Source organism: Diaphorina citri, unplaced genomic scaffold, assembly GCF_000475195.1.
Source record: "Diaphorina citri unplaced genomic scaffold, Diaci psyllid genome assembly version 1.1 scaffold120, whole genome shotgun sequence".
NCBI lineage: Eukaryota > Metazoa > Arthropoda > Insecta > Hemiptera > Psyllidae > Diaphorina > Diaphorina citri.
In genome coordinates, this window is record NW_007377557.1 from 126828 (window position 1) to 152108 (window position 25281).

Below are 25281 nucleotides of genomic sequence, written 5' to 3' on the forward strand. Positions count from 1 at the left end.
GAGTATGTAGGTACATTATTTAATTTTATTAGATTTAGCCCTTAAATACAGGTGCCTATCAGTCATATTCATAATTTTCAGCTGTCATACTCACGGTATGTTGGGAATGTTGTTGTAGCGGTAACTGCGGATGACTCCTCTCCAAACTCTGGTCCCAGATTTAGGTCCAGGAACTCAGCCGTAAGTGTGGTAGGGTTGTTTGGTCTTTTCTTTCTTTTTCTACCTATTAGTTTCGAATGGTAGAGACCATCCTTGTTACTTTTTGACGGATGACGTGAGATATGTACGAAGCACATAAGGTGAAAATTATACAACTCATGGTCAGTATTTAGTTGAGCATCCCTCTAATAAGGATTTTTACAAAACTCCAACAATCTGAAGTTTTTATCAAATGGAGATCCAACTCATGGTCAGTATTTAGTTGAGCATCCCTCTAATAAGGATTTTTACAAAACTCCAACAATCTGAAGTTTTTATCAAATGGAGATTGAATCCCCATTTGAGTTCTAAAATTTCGGACTTGGGCAAAATATGGACCGTTGCTAGAACGCGAAAGCACTAGTTTCATCACGGTAGGTAAGCATGTGCCTTCATAAACAGCAGAATTCTAAAAGAGGTGCGAGGCAGGTATTTTGATCAGATTCAAATCAATTCATAATAATAATAATCTGATGAATACAGAGATGACTTGGGCAAAATATGGACCGTTCCTAGAACGCGAAAGCACTAGTTTCATCATACGGTAGGTAAGCATGTGCCTTCATAAGCAGCAGAATTCTAAAAGAGGTGCGAGGCAGGTATTTTGATCAGATTCAAATCAATTCATAATAATAATAATCTGATGAATACAGAGATAAGGCAATATTACAATCAGCTAATCAATACAGTCAAGTAACATTCTGGTGAAGCCTTCAATAATTTAACCCCTTTATGTACATAGGTGCTGTATGAAATCACATACCTAGTTCTCGTTCATCTGATATTGAAAATGGTAGATCACTTTTCAAGACAAAAAGATTCTAGCCAATTAGTCTGATTTGTCTATACAGTACTTCAAAGCCCTAGAAACTAGAAATATCTAGTTGGAACCCGATTAGGGAAGTAGGTACCTACCAAGCTATGGAGTTTTCCTTAGGACTTTTTTTTCCATGCGGTCCTCAGTAGTCGGATTTATGTGTCACATGCAACATAAAGATCTGTCCACACACGGCCGTCGATCTACCTAGGTAAGTATAGTTAAGGGGTGGATTGTGGATATTGGGACAAGTTAACATTTTTAGTGGATGTGCCAAAATATCCGATACAAGCTGTGAAAAAGCGATGTATTCCGCTGCATCCTAGTTAGGTATTAACCAATCTAGTAGGTATTTACCTACCAATTCTTTAAATCCAATAAATTTGTATGGTTTTTCCTTATTAAGAATCCTAGGTAAGAGCTTAGAAACATCACATGATACTTAAGTCTAACTATTTTAGGTACCTACCTACATCCTATATTATGGGATGGACATTGGATTTAAGATTTAACTCGATGCTCATGTAGAGATTGAGAAATATTAGCATTATTCATCATATGACATGTGTTATAGGAGAAAGCCAGCCGTTCCGAGAACGAATATTATCCCATCAGAATAAAATCCGCCCCGGGCGGGAATCGAACCCGCAATCTATCACACTGATGATCGACTGATGTAATAGGTCCTACCTAGTACCTACTGAGGAATATGATAACTTGATTAACTGATAACATGATGACATTTTCTTCTTTCTTGTGGTTGTTGTAGCGGTAACTGCGGATGACTCCTCTCCAAACTCTTGTCCCAGGTTTAGGTCCAGGAACTCAGCCGTAAGTGTGGTAGGGTTGTTTGGTCTTTTCTTTCTTTTTCTGCCTATTAGTTTCGAATGGTAGAGACCATCCTTGTTACTTTTTGACGGATGACGTGAGATATGTACGAAGCACATAAGGTGAAAATTATAATATGTATTACATAACATGTGCCTATACTATTCGATCCTAGTTTTGTACTTTTGTAAAAACAGCTGATTTGAATACCAGGGGCACTTTTGGCACACGCCCTGCATTGCTCGCTCCATTCCACACATATCATTTTCCCCATAAAACCCTAAACAAGGCCTCCTCTAGACGACAGGTCGCAGATAAATGTTAGAATTCCAATCTTTTACCTGCGAGCATTACAGTTTGACCATAAGATCTGTCACATGTCTCGACCAACCACAGAATTGCACATAATAACAGTCTAGATTGAAAACCCGTGGTTTGGACTTTACAGCTGGAATTTCGCAAAACACCTTCGCAGATTGCTAACAAATTCGCAGCCACGAGTCAGATCTAGATTTGACATTAGACGAACTACACGACGGACTACATAAGTAACGAAAATTAAATAGAGACAATAACGACCAGGATTCAAGCAGATGTCAATAGAGCTATCAAAAGTACCATGTGGATCGTGTAGATTTCAGCTGTAATGTCATGTTTATCGCAAATTTAGCCTCCACAGGGTCTTTCCACTTTCAACATTTAGGTGTTTTTTTTTTCCATATCAGCATAGCTATTCTTCAATAAATTTGTCTTCTAACGCTAGTTCAGAAGACATCCTCTCTGTAGCCAATATATTGGTGTTTTTATGACCACAGAATTGCACATAATAACAGTCTAGATGGAAAACCCGTGGTTTGGACATTACAGCTGGAATTTCGCAAAACTCCTTCGCGGATTGCTAACAAATTCGCAGCCACGAGTCAGATCTAGATTTGACATTAGACGAACTACACGACGGACAACATAAGTAACGAAAATTAAAAGGTCGTTCAGAGATAATAACGACCAGGATTCAAGCAGATGTCAATAGAGCTATCAAAAGTACCATGTGGATCGTGTGGATTTCAGCTGTAATGTCATGTTCATCGCAAATTTAGCCTCCACAGGGTCTTTCCACTTTCAACATTTAGGTGTTTTTTTCCAGATCAGCATAGCTATTCTTCAATAAATTTGTCTTCTAACGCTAGTTCAGAAGACATCCTCTCTGTAGCCAATATATTGCAAACTCATAATGTAAATGGTAGGTACCTACTAAATTAATTAACATGAATGAGTAGTTGAGTACCTAGCCTACAAACATAATACCGTATGAGTATTAAGTTGATAATTAGTAAACTACACTACCTGGGAAAAATGCTTAAAATCATGGCTAATATTGTCTCGCGCTCATATTGTCTTCAACAAGTTAGCATAAAATTATTCTAACCAAACAGCCAACACTAACATTATTGTCAAACACATTCTACTCAACATACTCGTACAGTAAGGTAAATAGGTATCTACTTAGTGTACTTACTCAGCAGAATTTACAACTAAATTAGCCTCGGACGACTCGGTTGGTATAAATACCTACCTACTTGCTATGAAACTCATGATAAATGTCATAGGTACTTGTCATAAACACTATTACGAAGATTCATAACTACCTTGCAATCTATCACACTGATGATCGACTGATGTAATAGGTCCTACCTAGTACCTACTGAGGAATATGATAACTTGATTAACTGATAACATGATGACATCTTCTTTCTTGTGATGTTGTAGCGGTAACTGCGGATGACTCCTCTCCAAACTCTGGTCCCAGGTTTAGGTCCAGGAACTCAGCCGTAAGTGTGGTAGGGTTGTTTGGTCTTTTCTTTCTTTTTCTGCCTATTAGTTTCGAATGGTAGAGACCATCCTTGTTACTTTTTGACGGATGACGTGAGATATGTACGAAGCACATAAGGTGAAAATTATAATATGTATTACATAACATGTGCCTATACTATTCGATCCTAGTTTTGTACTTTTGTAAAAACAGCTGATTTGAATACCAGGGGCACTTTTGGCACACGCCCTGCATTGCTCGCTCCATTCCACACATATCATTTTCCCCATAAAACCCTAAACAAGGCCTCCTCTAGACGACAGGTCGCAGATAAATGTTAGAATTCCAATCTTTTACCTGCGAACATTACAGTTTGACCACAAGATCTGTCACATGTCTCGACCAACCACAGAATTGCACATAATAACAGTCTCGATGGAAAACCCGTGGTTTGGACTGTACAGCTGGAATTTCGCAAAACTCCTTCGCGGATTGCTAACAAATTCGCAGCCGCGAGTCAGATCTAGATTTGACATTAGACGAACTACACGACGGACTACATAAGTAACGCAAATTAAAAGGTCGTTCAGAGACAATAACGACCAGGATTCAAGCAGATGTCAATAGAGCTATCAAAAGTACCACATGTGGATCGTGTGGATTTCAGCTGTAATGTCATGTTCATCGCAAATTTAGCTTCCACAGGGTCTTTCCACTTTCAACATTTAGGTGTTTTTTTTTCCAGATCAGCATAGCTATTCTTCAATAAATTTGTCTTCTAACGCTAGTTCAGAAGACATCCTCTCTGTAGCCAATATATTCGTGTTTTAATGTTGCTAGATTCTTTGTGTAACGTTTCTTGGGGTGCGGCACCTGTTGTTGATCTTTCCCAGAGACCCTGTATATTACCAATCTGAAACCGTCCCGACCCGGTATGTCACATATCTGAACTGTCGCTCTCATTTAGATCTGAACTCACAGCATATTTTTCCTCAGCTTCCTGTTTCCGACCAATGAAATCACTCACCGTGTCTCCCTCCTATAGAATGGTCAACTGCCAGCCAGGGATCTGCATTCCTAGATTAAGGACCATAGGGATCTACTAAGGCCAGCCACTCACTACCAGGTAGACCTGACAGGCACACGCAGCATATTTTTCCTCAGCTTCCTGTTTCCGACCAATGAAATCACTCACCGTGTCTCCCTCCTATAGAATGGTCAGCCACCAGCCAGGGATCTGCATTCCTAGATTAAGGACCATAGGGATCTACTAAGGCCAGCCACTCACTACCAGGTAGACCTGACAGGCACACCTGATAGTGTGTGTGCACATTAAGTATCAGGTAAATCAGACAAACGGATCTTTCCAGCCGTACCTGTCAGGTCTACGTCTACCTGATAGTGTGTGTGCTCATCAGGTATCAGGTAGGCCTGACAGGAGGACCTGATCAGGTGCAAATGTCAGGTCTACCTGGTAGTGAATGGCTGGCCTGATATACCTACATGTACATTCCTACATTAAGGACAATATTATAATAATAATAAATTATTATTCATTTTATGTATAGCAGAATAGGAGACCTTGTAGGTCCCATAGGTACCTACATAATTATGTTGTTGACTTAAGCTTTATGGTTACTATGGATACGCACATGTTCTGGCTAGTCAGAAACCCTCAAATACAGTCATGCATTATGTATTGTATTTATATCCAGTTATGCACTATACCTAGAATATTAAACCATTTACATAGGTACCCTTCAATGAGAACATTACCTAGAAGTCTCAGAATTCTTTCCTCAGTACTAGCATCATGAATTTCATCATGGAAACATGGAAATCACCATCAACTAGGTAGGTACATAATTATGTTGTTGACTTGAGCTTTATGGTTACTATGGATACGCACATGTTCTGGCCAGTCAGAAACCCTCAAATACAGTCATGCATTATGTATTGTATTTATATCCAGTTATGCACTATACCTTATAGAATATTAAACCATTTACATAGGTACCCTTCGATGAGAACATTACCTAGAAGTCTCAGAATTCTTTCCTCAGTACTAGCATCATGAATTTCATCATGGAAACATGGAAATCACCATCAACATTCGAAACGAACAGACAGAATCAAGTTTGCCGGGAGGCGCTTGATTTGAGTTGAAAAATCATTTCTTCTGCCATTTCTCTTCAATTTTAAGCAAATACAAAGATCACACTAAGAAACACAAAAAGAAGTCAGTTTCCAGCTGCAAGTCTAAATAGGATAAATACCTTCATGATATTAAAGGAGTATCCTACATACAGCTAGATTAGTTAGATACTAACAGCTAGATTAGTTTGATAGCTTGATGCCGGGGGATGCGGAAAATTCAAAATCAAGTTACTGCTACAACACGCTAGATTCCTAGCTGCAACAAATTAGTACCTACTAGCTATTTGCAGACCAAAAACTCTTCTCTCCTGAGACTTCTGCTTATCTCCTTTCTCTCAGAGGAAGTCTTCTCAATCTTCTCATCATAGGTAGCCACTAGAAAAGTTCCAACACATGCACCAGTCTCTGTTAGCCCGCGGGCGAGGCGTCTCCACTACTTCCTTATCATCGTGTCCCAATGTCCATTGTAATGGTCGCGGAATCTAGTTCAGTGTTACGTGAGGTGGAGAGATTTGCACAGTGGACTTGGCTTAGAGCTTATCCCAGCAGAGAAATGAGACCACGCTTTGAGAAACCGGAAGATCAAGGCTTGGAATGGGAAGTATAGGGTGTGCTTCAGATCTTGAGTGTGTGATTCAAGAATATTATTGTACCTGGGAACCTGGGTCAATCATACCCGAATATTATAATAAGTACCGAGAGACTAAAAAAGCTATCAAAAGTACCATGTGGATTTCAGCTGTACGTAATGTCATGTTCATCGCAAATTTAGCCTCCACAGGGTCTTTCCGCTTTCAACATTTATGTAGGTAGGTGTTTTTTTTCCAGATCAGCAAAGCTATAGGTACTTCATAAATTTGTTTCCTAACGCTAGTTCAGAAGACATCCTCTCTGTAGCCAATATATTCGTGTTTTAATGTTGCTAGATTCTTTGTGCAACGTTTCTTGGGGTGCGGCACCTGTTGTTGATCTATTACTTTTATTAGTATCCCTGCTGTTGTGTTTATAATGGCTATAGTAACTATTATGTTGCTAGGTTCTTTGTGTAACGTTTCTTGGGGTGCGGCACCTGTTGTTGATCTATTACTTTTATTAGTATCCCTGCTGTTGTGTTTATAATGGCTATACCTAGTAACTATTTTGTTTATAACGGAGTCACCCCATATTAACCAACTGACATGAAATGTTTTCCCAGAGACCCTGTTATACAATCTGAAACCGTCCCGACCCGGTATGTCACATATCTGAACTACCAACTATTAACCAACTGACATGAAATGTTTTCCCAGAGACCCTGTTATACAATCTGAAACCGTCCCGACCCGGTATGTCACATATCTGAACTCCTATCCATAAAAATAGGTAGAATCGGATTGCATTTCGTCTATAGTTCTATCTACCTACCTAGATCTAGAAATATTATTCCACTATTTCCGCGGATCATTGTTCCCTGAATTTCTTCTTAAATGTTTTAACCTCGAGACTTGGAGCAAACCATTACAAATCACACAATGGAATGGTACCTACGTACTCTCTTACGCCAGCGGATGCACCAATAATTCCTTCTTTTCAAATAAAGAACATCTTTTCGCACTGAAATGTTCAATGCTTCCTAGTTAGTGATACACAGGTAAATCTCTAACCTAACAGTAGTAACACAGATGACAATTAAAGTAATCCGGTCTCTGAACTCTATATACTTCCACGATAATTCCACATTTTATTGTGTATGTGTATAATTTCATTATTTATAGTTAAAATACATTTCAGATCAGAGAAAAACTCTCGTAAGCAGTTTTTGTCTTCATAAGTTTAGAAAATTTACCTGCCTCGGTGGCGTAATGGTCAAGACGCCCGCCTGGTAATCAGGAGGGCGTGGGTTCGATCCCAGCCGAGGTATGGAATTTTATCCTGATTTATTTGATAATTTGACCACATAATAAGGGTCAGGTGGTAGAGAACGCCTAAGGCGTTAACCTCGCCTAGTGGTTGCCCTCCACTCAAGAGTCTATTATTATTATAATTTTCTCATAGGTAATAGGTGTATTTTCCAGGAATTAGTCTCCTGAAAGGAGAATACAACTTACGTCTTCATTCATAAAATGATTGCCTCTGTCTGTAGAATGATGTGACTATGAAACATGCATTTCCATATTATTTTTCTTTTCCTTAGCCTTTCCTGTGTTCAGATTAGGTCGGCATTTTTCGTCAGCCTCTTAATCAGCCCTGGCGCAATTGCTTTGGACCACTACTGCCAACAGAAACCTGATCTACCTATCATTTAACAAAATCGGTCGGGTAGATCATTAACCACCATAATCTAAATAGCCACCATGATCAATTCACATCAAACGCCGTACATTCTACTGATTTTGGTCTTGAGTTCTCTAACGCAGGTAACTTTTAAACAGTTATGTAGTAAGTACCTAAATACTTGTTTAAATTCAGAAGCTAATGCAAATTGCAATACGAAGACAAGTTACAGCAACTTAGCCCCAGTCAAAACAGTAACAGCGAATAATACGTGAGGGCTGGATTGTACGGAGGACCGCTAGAAATCATCCAATCTTCCTAAGAAAATGTTCCAAACACCTCGAGATTTTATCGTTACGAAGTACGAGTATAGACAGCATTTACATAACCAGTCACCAAGTAATACATGGAGAATTTTGACATTCCACTAATTTCAACATGTCAAAATAGTGGAGACGGCAAAACTCTCACATGTTTCGTGAAACTTTTCCATTGGATTTTCAAACCTGTCTCATTTTGGACATTCAAAAAGCTTGGACTCTATTATGTCATACAAACCTACTTCAATGTTTAGGTATAGTTATACCTGGTGGATTTAAAACTGGTTCGCTGTTATATCTTAATTATCGACCTATACTAACAAAGAAGGTGTTATGTAGATTCATTTTGAAATACAGAGTACTATAATTAAAATACGACGACGAAAATATTATGTATTATATGTAGGTAAAGTTAATAAAATTTGTACCTAATTAAAAAGTATTAGAACCGCGATATTGATAAAACAGGTTAGGTACAAAGCTGATAAAATTTGTCGTCCTTCATCTTGACAACAGGTGTAGTGCACATGGCAGTTACTCTACTGTCTAGATAACTATGTATGTTATGCTCGTATATATGTATCCATTTAGGTGATTTATGTTATAGCTACCTATGTACCCGCCTAGGTAACTTATGTTATATCTATGCACGAGTTTCGTTGTCGCATACAGTTGCGACTCCAAACAGTATGGAATAATGATGTGGAATAATTGAAAATTGAAACCCATTATTGTGACCAAACTAGGGGCCTGGTTCCAAAGTAGAAGCGTTCGATGCATTTCGTGAATTAATTTGTAATTAAAAAGTATTAGAACCGCGATATTGATAAATCAGGTTAGGTACAAAGTTGATAAAATTTGTCGTCCTTCATCTTGACAACAGGTGTAGTGCACATGGCAGTTACTCTACTGTCTAGATATAACTATGGTATATCTATGTATCCATTTAGGTAACTTATGTTATATCTATGCACGGGTGTTATTGTCGCATACAGTTGCGACTCCAAACAGTATGGAATTATAATGTGGAATAATTGAAAATTGAAACCCATTATTGTGACCAAACTAGGGGCCTGGTTCCAAAGTAGAAGCGTTCGATGCATTTCGTGAAGTGGGTTTTGGCGATCTGTATAACAACTTGATCCTCTTGCATGTCTAAAAGTCCTCAAGTCACACTGCACAGTCCGAAATCCTTCGAAATCCTTTACAATTGAAGTCCCAGATAATGTCTTGGGTAAATTATAACGTTTATAAAACTATTAAGTGAAATGGTGGAGATGCCAAAATACACTTTATAAAATCTACTTGGACAGAATTTATTTAGTTCAAAAATCGTTTTACTACTTCTAATTTTATTCAAGTAGGAATGTGAGGATGAATATAATTATGTAGATAAATAAGGACCCTTCTAGAGTCCCAAGGGAATCAATAGAAGATGATAATGGCCAATTTTCCCAACTTAATTTTATTACTATGAGACACACAAAAGGCCAGATAAAGTGTCTGCCCGCAAGGGAACAGGTCCCTAAACACGCGCTGCGCGGGTCAGTAAACTATGACATAACTATGCAACAAACTAGGTAGTAACACATGTGAAGATTAAAACCACCTATAACTTCGCGGCTTGTGAATCTAACTTGGAACCGGTTAAGAAAAGTAATCTCAGTCAGTCGTTACTCGAACTCGCATGTGATCGCATAGAAAGTGCTAAGGGAATTATCAATTTTCATTTTTTACACTTTTAGTTTTAAGTTCATCATAAATTTTCTTATTTTTAAAGCAAAACTAATTTATTTTCAGAATTCCTTTTAGGAAACTGTGCAAAATTGTTTAATCTTTTCAAAATGCTTGGTTTAAATGAGCTGAAATAATTTAATTTAATAATTCCTTAACAAATAAAATATAATCAATATTAAATCACAGTGCTAAATTTTCAATTTTAATTATCAGCTTTATAGTGATACTAATAATTTTACACTCATTGATCTAACTCAAATTAGCCTGTATGATCGAAATCCTTTACAATTGAAGTCCCAGATAATGTCTTGGGTAAATTATAACGTTTATAAAACTATTAAGTGAAATGGTGGAGATGCCAAAATACACTTTATAAAATCTACTTGGACAGAATTTATTTAGTTCAAAAATCGTTTTACTACTTCTAATTTTATTCAAGTAGGAATGTGAGGATGAATATAATTATGTAGATAAATAAGGACCCTTCTAGAGTCCCAAGGGAATCAATAGAAGATGATAATGGCCAATTTTCCCAACTTAATTTTACCTGTATGATTTTAAGAAATTACCTCACTACTGCAAATAACATACTAAGAGTCCAGATAAATCGAAATATAATCGAAATATACTAATTGACACATTTTGTAGGGCTTTTTGCTTCAAATTTGCCTTTTACTTATCTACAATCTTATCGGACTTTTGCTTCAACTTCGGCTTTCACTAAACTAAAATCACAAGGGACTTTTTGCTTCAACTTCGGCTTTCACTTGAATAAAATCTTATGAAATTTTTTTGCTTCAAATTCGACTTTTACTTATCTACAATCTTATAGGACTTTTGGTTCAATCTCGGCTTTTACTTAAAAATTACAATCCAAAAATGCTTTTTGCTTCGATATCTGCAGTCTTATGTGGCTTTTTGCTTCAAATTGAACCTCAATATATTTTTCGAAATAACTTATTATCGGATTTAACATACGTATTAGATTAAAAGCTTAAAGCTATAAATTCACACTACCTAATACATCCTGATTATTCTTCATTATTTACTCATAATGTAAAATTGTAAATGCAGTTTCTTTGTGTTATTATATCACAGCTTTGGTTCTCACTGCAGCATTGTAGGATTCTTCCCAATATCTCAATAATCCTAACATCCAACGTTTACCTACCATGCTGGCACCGGTCGCTATGCGCATTTATATCTCATAGCTACTCTTTACTTATTATCGGATTTAACATACGTATTAGATTAAAAGCTTAAAGCTATAAATTAACACTAATACATCCTGATGATCATTATTTACTCATAATGTAAATGCAGTTTCTTTGTGTTATAATATCACAACTTTGGTGCTCACTGCAGCATTGTAGGATTCTTCCCATTCTTCCCAATATCTCAATAATCCTAACATCCAATGTTTACCTACTACCATGCTGGCACCGGTGGCTATGCGCATTTATATCTCATAGCTACTCATTTTCCTCACGAGGCTGAGTGGGCCCAGCAACATCCAGTCATGGAGTCAATCATTTGCTTGATACAAATTTCTTGACCCCGCCGGGAATCGAACCCGGGTCTCCCGCGTGCAAGGCGAGTACAGGTGACCCGTCTACGTCATGGGAGCTGACTTATTTGCTCATAAGAAATTGACTATAAATTACCCATGAATATAAACGGTCTTTCATAAAATTGATAAACATGAAATTTAAAATGATAAAATTATGTTCCATATGATCTCTCTCTCTCTCCCTTTCTCTCTCTCTCTCTCTCTCTCTCTCTCTCTCTCCTCTTCGAAAGGGCGTATGGTCATGGTTAGGCTTATAAGATCTGACAGTAAATTTGATTTGTCCTTGATATAATTTCTCCATAATTATTCGGTCTATGATACATACTTACCTATTATCATGTCATTAAAGGTCATCTCAAAAATACGGTCATATTATAATACGGAAAATATGTCTAGACACCGAGACAGCCTTTGATTTGTCCTTGATATAATTTCTCCATAATTATTCGGTCTATTACACATACTTACCTATTATCATGTCATTTAAGGTCATCTCAAAAATACGGTCATATTATAATACGGAAAATATGTCTAGACACCGACACAATTTCGTGAAGTGGGTTTTGGCGATCTGTATAACAACTTGATCCTCTTGCATGTCTAAAAGTCCTCAAGTCACACTGCACAGTCCGAAATCCTTTACAATTGAAGTCCCAGATAATGTCTTGGGTAAATTATAACGTTTATAAAACAACCTAAGTGAAATGGTGGAGATGCCAAAATACACTTTATAAAATCTACTTGGACAGAACTTATTTAGTTCAAAAATCGTTTTACTACTTCTAATTTTATTCAAGTAGGAATGTGAGGATGAATAATTATGTAGATAAATAAGGACCCTTCTAGAGTCCCAAGGGAATCAATAGAAGATGATAATGGCCAATTTTTCCAAATTAATTTTATTACTATGAGACATACAAAAACAAAAGGCAAGATAAAGTGTCTGCTCGCAAGGGAACAGGTCCCTAAACACGCGCTGCGCGGGTCAGTAAACTATGACATAACTATGCAACAAACTAGGTAGTAACACATGTGAAGATTAAAACCACCTATAACTTCGCGGCTTGTGAATCTAACTTGGAACCGGTTAAGAAAAGTAATCTCAGTCAGATGATGAACTTAAAACTAAAAGTGTAAAAAATGAAAATTGATAATTCCCTTAGCACTTTCTATGCGATCACATGCGAGTTCGAGTAACGACTGACTGAGATTACTTTTCTTAACCGGTTCCAAGTTAGATTCACAAGCCGCGAAGTTATAGGTGGTTTTAATCTTCACATGTGTTACTAGTTTGTTACATAGTTATGTCATAGTTTACTGACCCGCGCAGCGCGTGTTTAGGGACCTGTTCCCTTGCGGGCAGACACTTTATCTGGCCTTTTGTGTGTCTCATAGTAATAAAATTAAGTTGGGAAAATTGGCCATTATCATCTTCTATTGATTCCCTTGGGACTCTAGAAGGGTCCTTATTTATCTACATAATTATATTCATCCTCAAGTTAGATTCACAAGCCGCGAAGTTATAGGTGGTTTTAATCTTCACATGTGTTACTAGTTTGTTAGATAGTTATGTCATAATGATAGTTTACTGACCCGCGCAGCGCGTGTTTAGGGACCTGTTCCCTTGCGGGCAGACACTTTATCTGGCCTTTTGTGTGTCTCATAGTACATTGAAGTAGATCTGATAACGGTCTCCTTACTTACCTTCTAAGAGATCTGTAGACACCCCGCATCGTCACCACTAAGGAAAAGTATCATACACGAAAAGGCCACTCAGAAGCTTAGGTGTAGGAGCAGACAGCCCTAACGGATGTGTTAAGGTTCTACGAAAGGAAAGTATGTACCTATCCGTAAAGCAGCCCACAGCGGTAGGTAGGTAGGTACGTCCCGATTCATGAATACGTTCCTCCTCCTTCAGATTCAGACTCGAGTCGGCAAAATGCCCAATATACATGCTTATAATTATGAAACAATTCCTTTGAGATGGAACGTATTCGGGACGTATAAGGGTGAGCACTGCTAATACGCCACTGTAACCGGATGTTTCTGTTGCTAATCCGCGTTAGGGTAAAATACCTAAGGTAGTGTTAGGTCACTTCCTCAACTTTGTTTCGACTAGAGTCCCATAGTTAGGTAAATAATATGTGACACCTGTACAGAACATTGTGATAATGTGTATTTCATGTGGTCAAGTGCAATTAGTATGAAGTACCTACATTTATTTGTTCTATTTTATTTCTACTTTCGAAGGTAGGCCAGAAAGATGGAGCGTACCTACTTATACTTACCTATGCACTTTTAACCTATTGACGGAGGGTAGATGACCCAAATTATAGGCCGATATTTGTAGATTATTACTACATTTGAGGACCCCTAACTACACCTGTTGGGCCCCTGAACCCAAGGGTGAGATATACTCTAGTGTCCGGTCTCTTTGTCACTGGCAATATACAAATAATATACATGACATTCCGCAGGAAATGTCCTCACATTACTCACTAAACTTAATGTTCTTACTCTTCACTTTGTAAAGTGCATGTAATAATACAATCCTCTTCTGTTTGTGCTTCCAGATCCTGTTCTGCACCCTCAATACTCACAAAATAGACATGACAAAACTTCTAGGCGGTCAAATAGGACTAGACGATTTCATATTTGTCCATAGGAAAGGTAAGAAAAGATCACGGGATCGGTCTTCGGTACGCCGGATGAGGCGGTTTTGATCCTTGGTGACGATTGTAGTACCCAAAGGTAAGGTGAACCCTACATAGATCATACGTTGCAGTAATTAAAACCCTTTACAATGAATTACATTAGATGTAATCTCTCTGAACATGAGTATTAACATAATATTAGTCGCAATACACAAAGTAGACCTTGAAGACTTCCTTCTGTTTACATATTTGTGAGGACGACACAAGTAGATTGATGCTATTGATTCTTATTAATCCTTCAAGTTGTACTCTGACCTAGTGTCAAATCAAAACAATTCTAGCAGCTGTCTTATCTGATAACAGTCCAGATATTTTCCCCCTAATCATGATGGTTTTTGTATAAGACAGAGAGAGAGATTATTTTTAGTGGATGTGCCAAACATACCAAAAATCTCTAAAAAAAAGAAATGAAAATTAAAACAACTTCTTTGTTCCTCCACCAATTTTAGATATGTTACCGACGATCCGATCATCTGCAAATTTCCACTAAAACCTCGCCAACCTCAGAGACCCTGGGTTGACATCCTTAGTGATAGTTGAAACTTGATTAGAACCCGTCGTAACAATACCGTAGCCTACATGACATGTTTTAAGGAGAAGGCAAAAAATGCCTTAAAAATACTCCTCATAATTTGTGCCATTGTGCTGGCCGTTGTAGAACGAATCATCAAAGATCTCTTCCAAGTGATACCTGTGTATAGGACCAAGCCCCGAGCTCACTATGAGAACTTCAGGAACATTAGATACGGATATCAGAGATCCCCAGGCGAGTAGGCTGGTCGGAAACACAGAGGTAAGTGAATAATCCTCTGAGAAATCTGTCGGGTAATCCTGGTTAAACGTTAATCCTAGACATCTTAATATTAATAGATCTTTGCCAAAATATCAAGGTTTGATCATTCCAATATCCTCTAATATGTACATACGTAGTCTAATAAATACATTAGGTATAGGGAGTATTAGGGACCCTGGAAGGATAAATCGGAAGTTAGGAATATAAAACTGGTAAGTGGATAACCTTTTCCATTGCAAAGGTCATAGGGGGCTTTATTATATCTACTCCCATTTTTCACTGGGATTTCATTAAACTCCTCATTAATTCTGACTAGGCTAGAGACGCTAGAGCGCAGCCCAAACCATCATGACTTTAAAGCCGGAACTTGGCCTGACGCACTACCGCAGAGCTACGCCCCCACATACTCGTCAGTGCTGTCAGTTGTCGTCAGCTTATGGTAATATGTTTTCTAACTTGGTCTTATCCATGTTTTACTTTGACATCGTTTCTGTTTCTTTAATTTTGCCAGTTATGGCAAGTCGATTATTTTCATTAGCATTATTCCGTGTTCTATGGACTGTAGACGAATAGACCACATACTCGTCAGTGCTGTCAGTTGTCGTCAGCTTATGGTAATATGTTTTCTAACTTGGTCTTATCCATGTTTTACAGAGATACTTGTCAGTGCTGTCAGTTGTCGTCAGCTTATGGTAATATGTTTTCTAACTTGGTCTTATCCATGTTTTACATTGACATTGTTTCTGTTTCTTTAATTTTGCCAGTTATGGCAAGTCGATTATTTTCATTAGCATTATTCCGTGTTCTATGGACTGTAGATGAATAGATGAATTTGAAAAATCTAGATCTTTTTTTCTTTTTTTTTTTTTGGGGGGGCAATCAATCAACTTTTGTTAAACAACAAAATGTTGAACAACAAAAGCTAATTTGAACCCCCAAAGTTGAGTGGTGATATTTTCCTCATATGAAATAAAGTTGTTTAGGAGGTAGCTTCAACGGTTATATAATCAATCCATAGACAAGCTTTGGTTTCAACAAAAGAAATCGACGAAGGAGGAAAAATCAATTTTATTTCACAAAGAAAAAAGTGAGATCCCCCCAGCATTGCATCAGTAAGAACCCTCTTTATTAGAGCAGCGAGCAACAAGATGCACGAAATAGAAGAAGTCGAACAAGTTTGGTTACTTTTATTTCCGAATGGATATTTGAGGAAAAGGCGACAAAAAAATCGTTTCACAAAGAAAAAAGTGAGATCTCCCCAGTATTGCATCAGTAAGAACCAGAACCCTCTTTATTAGAGCAGCGAGTAACAAGATGCACGAAATAGAAGAAGTCGAACAAGTTTGGTTACTTTTATTTCCGAATGGATATTTGAGGAAAAGGCGACAAAAAAATCCTGAGAAGAAAGAGCTTGAAGAAAAGAACTCCCAAACAAAGATTGACCATGAAAACATTCATGATTCATGATATACGAGTAACCCTGAAGCTGAAAGTTATGTAACGTAGGTACCACACTGCGAACCAAACATCAACTTAATAATTCATACTGAGTTGGTCGTTTGGTACAAAAATGTTTCATCTTTTAACTTCATAAATTGCCCATTAGATAATACCTATAACTTTTCATGTTTGCCTACATAAATTCCATCAGTAAGAACCCTCTATATTAGAGCAGCGAGCAACAAGATGCACGAAATAGAAGAAGTCGAACAAGTTTGGTTACTTTTATTTCTGAATGGATATTTGAGGAAAAGGCGACAAAAAAATCCTGAGAAGAAAGAGCTTGAAGAAAAGAACTCCGAAACAAAGATTGACCATGAAAACATTCATGATTCATGATATAACCCTGAAGCTGAAAGTTATGCAACGTACCACACTGCGAACCGAACATCAACTTAATAATTCATACTGAGTTGGTAGTTTTGTGCAAAAATGTTTCATCTTTTAACTTCATAAATTGCCCATTAGATAATACCTATAACTTTTCATGTTTGCCTACATAAATTCATGTTTGCTGATATAACCCTGAAGCTGAAAGTTATGTAACGTACCACACTGCGAACCGAACATCAACTTAATAATTCATACTGAGTTGGTAGTTTGGTACAAAAATGTTTCATCTTTTAACTTCATAAATTGCCCATTAGATAATACCTATAACTTTTCATGTTTGCCTACATAAATTCATGTTTACAGTCTGGTCATCCAGTGTCGACCAACCTACCAAGATGTTCTTCGACTATGCTAGAGCGTACGTATGAGTGAGCGTATGACTGAGAACGTATGACACCATTCAGAATCAGAAGAATTTACTTTTATTAGTCAAAAATGCTAATGAATACAACTAGGAAATCTTGTATCATGTCCTAATAGTAGTCGACAGAATTTATTTAGTTCAAAAATCGTTTTACATAAACTTCTAATATGGAAGAACAACTATCGCAAACCAAGTGCCAAAATTGCTTAATGAAATTCCAATGAATTTAAGAGAATTAGAAAACGAAAAGAAAAGGTGGACATATTGCTGGGGAATTTGAAAACTGTTTCAATAGAGCGAAACGAAAATCGATAGGTCAACGGGACGCTTTATTAGAGCGAAAAACTCAGGCAAGCGATCATAATTAAAATACATTTTAGACGAACTAGGCATTGAAGTAGATCTGATAACGGTCTCCTTACTTACCTTGCAAGAGATCTGTAGACACCACGCATCGTCACCACTAAGGAAAAGTATCTTACACGAAAAGCCCACTCACAGGCTTAGGTGTAGGAACAGACAGCCCTAACGGATGGGTTAAGGTTCTACGAAAGGAAAAGTATGTACCTATCGGTAAAGCAGCCCGCAGCGGTAGGTAGGTAGGTAGGAACGTCCCGATTCATGAATACGTTCCTCCTCCGTCAGAGTCGAGAAAATGCCCAATATGCATGCTTGTATGAAACAATTCCTTTGAGAGGGAACGTATTCGGGACGTATAACGTATTCGGGTGAGCACTGCTTATACGCCACTGTAACCGGATGTTTCTGTTGCTAATCCGCGTTAGGGTAAAATACCTAAGGTAGTGTTAGTTCACTTCAACTTTGTTTCGACTACAGTCCTATGATAAACCATTGTTAAGTAAATATTCGTAGGTAACACCTGTACAGAACGTTGTAATAATCTATTTTATGTGGTCAAGTGCCATTAGTATTATTATAATTATTTCTACTTTCGAAAGTAGGCCAGGTGTAGAAAGATAAAGCGTACCTACTTATACTTACCTAAGTACTGCTTAAATACCCTATTGACGGAGGGTGGGTGATCCAAATTATAGTCATAATTATGTTTCTAGTAAATTACTACATTTGGAGCCCCCTATGCACTCAGGGGCTGCGGAGGTGGGATATACTCCAGTGTCCGGTCTCTTTGTCACTAGCATGACATGCCACGAAAAAATGTCCTCAGAGTCCTCAGTTCCTCACTGTTCTTACTAGTTAGGTACTATTCACTTTGTAAAACGCATGTAATAATACAATTCTCTTCTGTTTGTGCTTCCAGATCCTGTTCTGCACCCTCAATACTCACAAAATAGACATGACAAAACTTCTAGGCGGTCAAATAGGACATGGTAGAACACACTAGGCCGTACCTCTTATAATGGTGACCACTTGCGGCAGATTTTGCTGAATGTGTGTGGCAGGAAAACCTGTGAACTTTCAGGAAAAGTTCTGTCAACTTTCAGGAAAAGTCCTGTGAACTTTCCTGCCACACGCGTTCAGTTTTGTCTGACAGAGAGTGGCCCAGAGGTCCCAGACCAAGAATCGTGCTCGGTGTCAAATTATCACCGATTCCTTACCATGCGGCTCGAAGTGTTTCATTGGAGCTGTGTCAAGTCTGCCTGTTTCCTATGGACTCCGACGCAACAGCTGATGATAACCTCAATAAAATCACGTCCATTCAGCATAACACTATCGTTCAAGTACAGCCTTCAAGAAAATATCGTGTATGCAATGTGCTTTGTAGTTTGTACGAGTTGATAGCACGTTGCAAACTTGAATATAAAGGTGGATAGGCATAGGATACGGATTTATCGTTGGCCTTCATATTTTGCCATTATGCAATTACATTACTGTTTTGCTATGATTTCCTAGTTATTTTATTCAAATGTAGCTTGCCATTTTCAGTTTCCTTTGTAATCTACCTACATTATCTATCTTATCTAACTGATCCTGAATGGAGATTCGTCTATCTGTATTCTGTAACTCAAAATATCCCCTCTTGTTTTTCAGCCACACAAATCTGGGAACAGGCAAGGTGGATAGGATACGGATTTATCGTTGGCCTTCATATTTTGCCATTATGCAATTACATTACCTACTGTTTTGCTATGATTTCCTAGTTATTTTATTCAAATGTAGCTTGCCATTTTCAGTTTCCTTTGTAATCTACCTAGATTATCTATCTTATCTACCTGATCCTGAATGGAGATTCGTCTATCTGTATTCTGTAACTCAAAATATCCCCTCTTGTTTTTCAGCCACACAAATCTGGGAACAGGCCGAGGGCAAAACCAACAGCATGGACTTTGCGGAAGCCATTGACGCGTCAGATCTCGAAGAGTTTGGATTCACTGATGACTTTATCATCGAACTGTGGGGGGTGATAACTGATGCTAGGTCGGGCAGGATTGGCTGAAGACGAAGGAGATACCGTTTGTACAAAATAGATCATACGATTCATACGTTGAAGTAATTAAAACCCTTTATAATGAATTACATTAGATGTAATCTCTCTGAACATGAGTATTAACATAATATTAGTCGCAATACACAAAGTAGACCTTGAAGACTTCCTTCACTTTATAGTAATAATGGAAACTATAATCACTTACGTTAAGTATCGACTCAAGTACTTCTAATACATAATTATACATGCCGGCTTTTAACAGTTCATTAGCTAACACTACTGTGAGAATTATCGAGTAATGAAGTCCATTATATTTTTTATTCGAAAACATTTACCTGTAGGCTATAGGTCCTGTATGTGTGCCACTTTGAAAGCATTTATCCTCACGAAAGAGTTAAAGTATGTCACCTCTTTTTAGAGAATTCGATAGAGGGAACTGTAACTACTGAGGAACTATCGCCCCGAAGAGAGGAGAACGACAAAGTCCGCCCGGGCGGGAATCGTCCGGAATCAAGCCCACGACGCGACGCGCGACGTAGCGCTTACTAGATAGGCGCTCTACCTTCCAAGCTGGCAGGTAAAAGCTTAATAAACAACAGTAAAACCAATGAGTCTGATTCTGCAATTTCAGGTCAACCAAAGGAGATAGAGATTTCAAAGACTGAAGATGCCTTAGGACTTACCATTACCGACAACGGGAATGGTTACGCCTTCATCAAACGAATCCGGGAGGGCAGTATAATTGACAGCATCGACTACATACAGGTAAATATTAACCCAGAAGAGATTTCAATTTCGTACTTTCATGAAAGCCAGAACTACCGATCTCTCCAGAAAAATCTCGTCAGGATACCTCCCCCAATGAAACAACTCCTGCATTAGACTCTTTTGACATGTGTCGTAGCATGCCCATCCCTTAGTATGTCCCCCATCAGATGGGCTAGAAGAGACACAATACTTCCCATTTAGGGGCTGGGATTAGACTCTATGTGTCGTAGCCGTAGCATGCCCATCCCTTAGTATGTCCCCCATCAGATGGGCTAGAAGAGACACAATACTTCCCATTTAGGGGCTGGGTCAACACGAGAACACCAGAACGTAACCCGTTTATAAATTTATTTTCCTCAGGTCGGAGATCACATAGAGAAAATCAACGAAGAGAGCCTCATTGGCCGACGACACTTCGAAGTTGCCAAACTGTTAAAAGATATTCCTAAAGGTACAACGTTCACCATGAGACTAGTCGAACCCATCCGAGCCGGATTCTGTAAGTATTGTCAGAAAGGAAACCATTTTCTGAACGAATTTCAAATTGAAATTTTGGTGAATGTGATTTAACGTCATTGTATAACTGCTAAGGTTTTGAGTGACGGGGGTTTCACCCTTCATTCGGCGACATGCTATCCGCCTACTCGCATTAAATCCAGGCAGCTACGAATTTCAAATTTAAATTTTGGTTAATGTGATTTAAGGTCACTGGCAATGGGTTAACGTCACTGTATAACTGCTAAGGTTTTGAGTGACGGGGGTTTCACCCTTCATTCGGCGACATGCTATCCGCCTACTCGCATTAAATCCAGGCAGCCTAAGTGGAGCCTTTAAAAGCCATCATCAGTAGCAAGCGATTACCCAGTTGGTCGCATTGGTCACCAATCCGTATACCAACCACACTCAACTTTTCTTAACTTTAGTGACCCTTTGGGAACTGGTGAAGTGATCCTTTGTGAACTGGTGAAGTGACCCTTTGGGAACTGGTGGAGTGACCCTTTGGGAACTGGTGGAGTGACCCTTTGGGAACTGGTGAAGTGATCGTTTGGGAACTATTGGTAGAAGCTACCTAATTGATAGGTAGTTGGATAGCTGTTATTGATTTTGTGTTTTCCCCGTGTCTTTTTCAGCAAATATTGAAGCAAGGGGTAATCCGAAGAAAGGAAAGAAATCTAGTTACGGAAGCGGCAAGGAGACGTTACGGTTCAAAGCCGATGGAAATGCCCAGATACAAAATGAAGTAAGTGATTGATGAGAAACCTGGTCAAAATTAGTAGGTGGTCGTCCTGAAGGATATAAAAAAAGGGGATTGAATTATTGGGAGAGTAAGAAATGTGGTTAATGGAATCCCTTGATTTGACTAGACTTTGTCCGGTCCAAATGAATCTTCTGATAAAAGAAGGGTAATATTCTTGTAATGAAGGAACTGAGATTCATAAGAAAGATTTATAACTATACCTAAATAGAAACAGGAGAAAGCGAATAACTGTGAAGTTTGGAAATGGTAGATCCCAGACTAAATGGTCCTACTGGGAAAGGCTACGGTTCCGTTGGATGTGTCTTTCTAGTCTTCCAACACACCCGACGTTAGGCAAAGTCTCTTAAAAGTTGAGATGTGTAAAAGTGGTTGTATGACTTTTGAAATTTTCATCGTATTCAATGATTACGCACGTTTTATTTCTTGATTTTCACAGAACCAGTGTGATAATTTGTTTCAGCCCGACTCAGTCATGCAGGTTGGAATCGACAGCATAAACCAACTTCTAGAAAACTTCATGGGAATCAATGATACTGAACTTGGTGAGTGTTCAAAAATCACTAGACCTAAGGCTAATAACAGGTACTTAGGGCCAGATACTGGTAGGAGCTATGTGGCGTAGCGCATGGTAGAACACACTAGGCCGTACCTCTTATAAGGCCCGGCGCACATTGAGACGCAGCTACGCAGCACAGTCACGCAGCACAGCAAAGCAGTTTTTGTAAACCATTGGATTCAATAGGGGATTGAATTATCGGGAGAGTAAGAAATGTGGTTCTTGGAAGCCCTTGATTTGACTAGACTTTGTCCGGTCCAAATGAATCTTCTGATAAAAGAAGGGTAATATGTAATGAAGGAACTGAGATTCATAAGAAAGATTTATAACTATACCTAAATAGAAACAGGAGAAAGCGAGTAACTGTGAAGTTTGAAAATGGTAGATCCCAGACTAAATAGTCCTACTGGGAAAGGCTACGGTTCCGTTGGATGTGTCTTTCTAGTCTTCCAACACACCCGACGTCAGGCAAAGTCTCTTAAAAGTTGAGATGTGTGAAAGTGGTTGCATGACTTTTGAAATTTTCATCGTATTCAATGATTACGCACGTTTTATTTCTTGATTTTCACAGCACCAGTGTGATAATTTGTTTCAGCCCGACTCAGTCATGCAGGTTGGAATCGACAGCATAAACCAACTTCTAGAAAACTTCATGGGAATCAATGATACTGAACTTGGTGAGTGCTCAAAAACCACTAGACCTAATGCTAATAACAGGTACTTAGGGCCAGATACTGGTAGGAGCTATGTTTACAGTTGTAAACACGGCATCCAGGGTCAGTTAATATAATTAAATAAGGTGCGGCGTGGCGTAGCGCATGGTAGAACACACTAGGCCGTACCTCTTATAATGGTGACCACTTACGGCAAGTTTTGCTGAATGTGTGTGGCAGGAAAACTTCTGTAAACTTTCAGGAAAAGTTCTGTGAACTTTCCTGCCACACGCGTTCAGTTTTGTCTGACAGAGAGTGGCCCGGACCAAGAATCGTGCTCGGTGTCAAATTATCACCGATTCCTTACCATGCGGCTCGAAGTGTTTCATTGGAGCTGTGTCAAGTCTGCCTGTTTACTATGGACTCCGACGCAACAGCTGATGATAACCTCAATAAAATCACGTCCATTCAGCATAACACTATCGTTCAAGTACAGCCTTCAAGAAAATATCGTGTATGCAATGTGCTTTGTACGAGTTGAATAGCACGTTGCACACTTGAATTATAAAGGTGGATAGGATACGGATTTATCGTTGGCCTTCATATTTTGCCATTATGCAATTACATTACTGTTTTGCTATGATTTTCTAGTTATTTTATTCAAATGTAGCTTGCCATTTTCAGTTTCCTTTGTAATCTACCTAGATTATCTATCTTATCTACCTGATCCTGAATGGAGATTCGTCTATCTGTATTCTGTAACTCAAAATATCCCCTCTTGTTTTTCAGCCACACAAATCTGGGAACAGGCCGAGGGCAAAACCAACAGCATGGACTTTGCGGAAGCCATTGACGCGTCAGATCTCGAAGAGTTTGGATTCACTGATGACTTTATCATCGAACTGTGGGGGGTGATAACTGATGCTAGGTCGGGCAGGATTGGCTGAAGTCGAAAGAGATACCGTTTGTACAAAAATTAGACAAAGCGCTGTCGAGGCGTAGGCTGGACTTGGCCCGGCCTTGTGCCTATATTGAACTTTCGCTGGGAGTAAAGAGGTTTTATCTGAGTTTCATGGAGAACCAAATCTTTTGCTAGGAGTAAAGAGGTTTTACCTGAGTTTCATGGAGATTTGGAGAACCTTATCTGTTGCCAAGAGCCCGATGGAAAATGAGATAATTTTCTTGGTTGTCCAACATGTAGGAAACTGCAAAACTTTCTAGTCTAGCTTAGCTAGAAATGATGGTCTTCCGGGAGCTCAATTGACGTAACAATCTCAGTTTAGTAAGAGCTGGACAGTACCTGGATTTGCGTTTGTAGATAAATGTTCGAGCTATTCGTTCACAAAGAGATCAATTATTAATAGGTACCTAGGTAAATTATATTAACCAGGAATACCGAGAAAGGTAAAATAAGATCTGGTAGGTATCTAATTATCTATGTAGGTATAGCATTGCCACTGGATTGTACCTGGATTTGCGTTTGTAGATAAATGTTCGAGCTATTCGTTCACAAAGAGATCAATTAATAGGTAGGTAAATTATATTAACCAGGAATATTAAGAAAGGTAAAATAAGATCTGGTAGGTATCTAATTATCTATGTAGGTATAGCATTGCCATTGGTCCGAATAAGTACCTATGTACGTAGAGTAGGTATATTACGTCCTGATGTCCTACCTAAGCTTGATTAAGACATTAGTAGATACCTAAATAATACCTACGGAGGTATTTATAGACAAGATTATGAGGTAGGTAACAATATTTTTACGTTCATAGTACATACCTACCTACTACCTACATTATTTACTAAAAATATTGTGCTCCTAGGAGTTTCAGTTTTATGAAAAAGAAAGATCAATTTGGGTAGGTAAATTCTTTTAAATTTTACATTACATTGAAATGGGGGACTTTTCTAACGAAATTCCTGTGTGCGGAGTCTAGAATGTATGACTATTGTCCCCAAATTCTAACTTGAACTCCACCTACCTATTAAATTATCTGATAATACCAATACGAAGATTGACACAACACATGCCCCATTGACAACTGAAAAGTGAGAGCCTATTACCTACCTAGGTAAATCAAAAGAAAATTTCACCTCATCCTTGAAGTTCAAAACGACATGACATCTAATGAACGCCATACATTAGGTATACAACCTAGGTATGTACATCATAATTCTCAAG

General features: G+C 38.4%; 1 protein-coding gene across 5 annotated transcripts in view; it reads left to right on the forward strand.

Annotated features, from left to right (window-relative positions):
* Positions 1-24501, forward strand: part of LOC103524790 (PDZ domain-containing protein GIPC3) — a 47339-nt gene extending 22838 nt beyond the window's left edge. For 2 of the 5 annotated variants that reach the window (XM_026820084.1, XM_026820083.1), the window contains 6 exons: positions 14264-14360; positions 20493-20626; positions 20990-21128; positions 21760-21869; positions 22324-22429; positions 23886-24501. In XM_026820084.1, coding sequence (XP_026675885.1) covers positions 14264-14360; positions 20493-20626; positions 20990-21128; positions 21760-21869; positions 22324-22429; positions 23886-24043 — 744 coding nt within the window. In that variant the 3' untranslated portion in view covers positions 24044-24501. Of the gene's footprint in view, positions 1-14263; positions 14361-20492; positions 20627-20989; positions 21129-21759; positions 21870-22323; positions 22430-23038; positions 23121-23885 lie in introns of all 5 variants that reach the window. The other 3 variants (XM_026820085.1, XM_026820086.1, XM_008489823.3) reach the window with 3 other exon arrangements.
* The last annotated feature ends 780 nt before the right edge of the window (positions 24502-25281 follow it).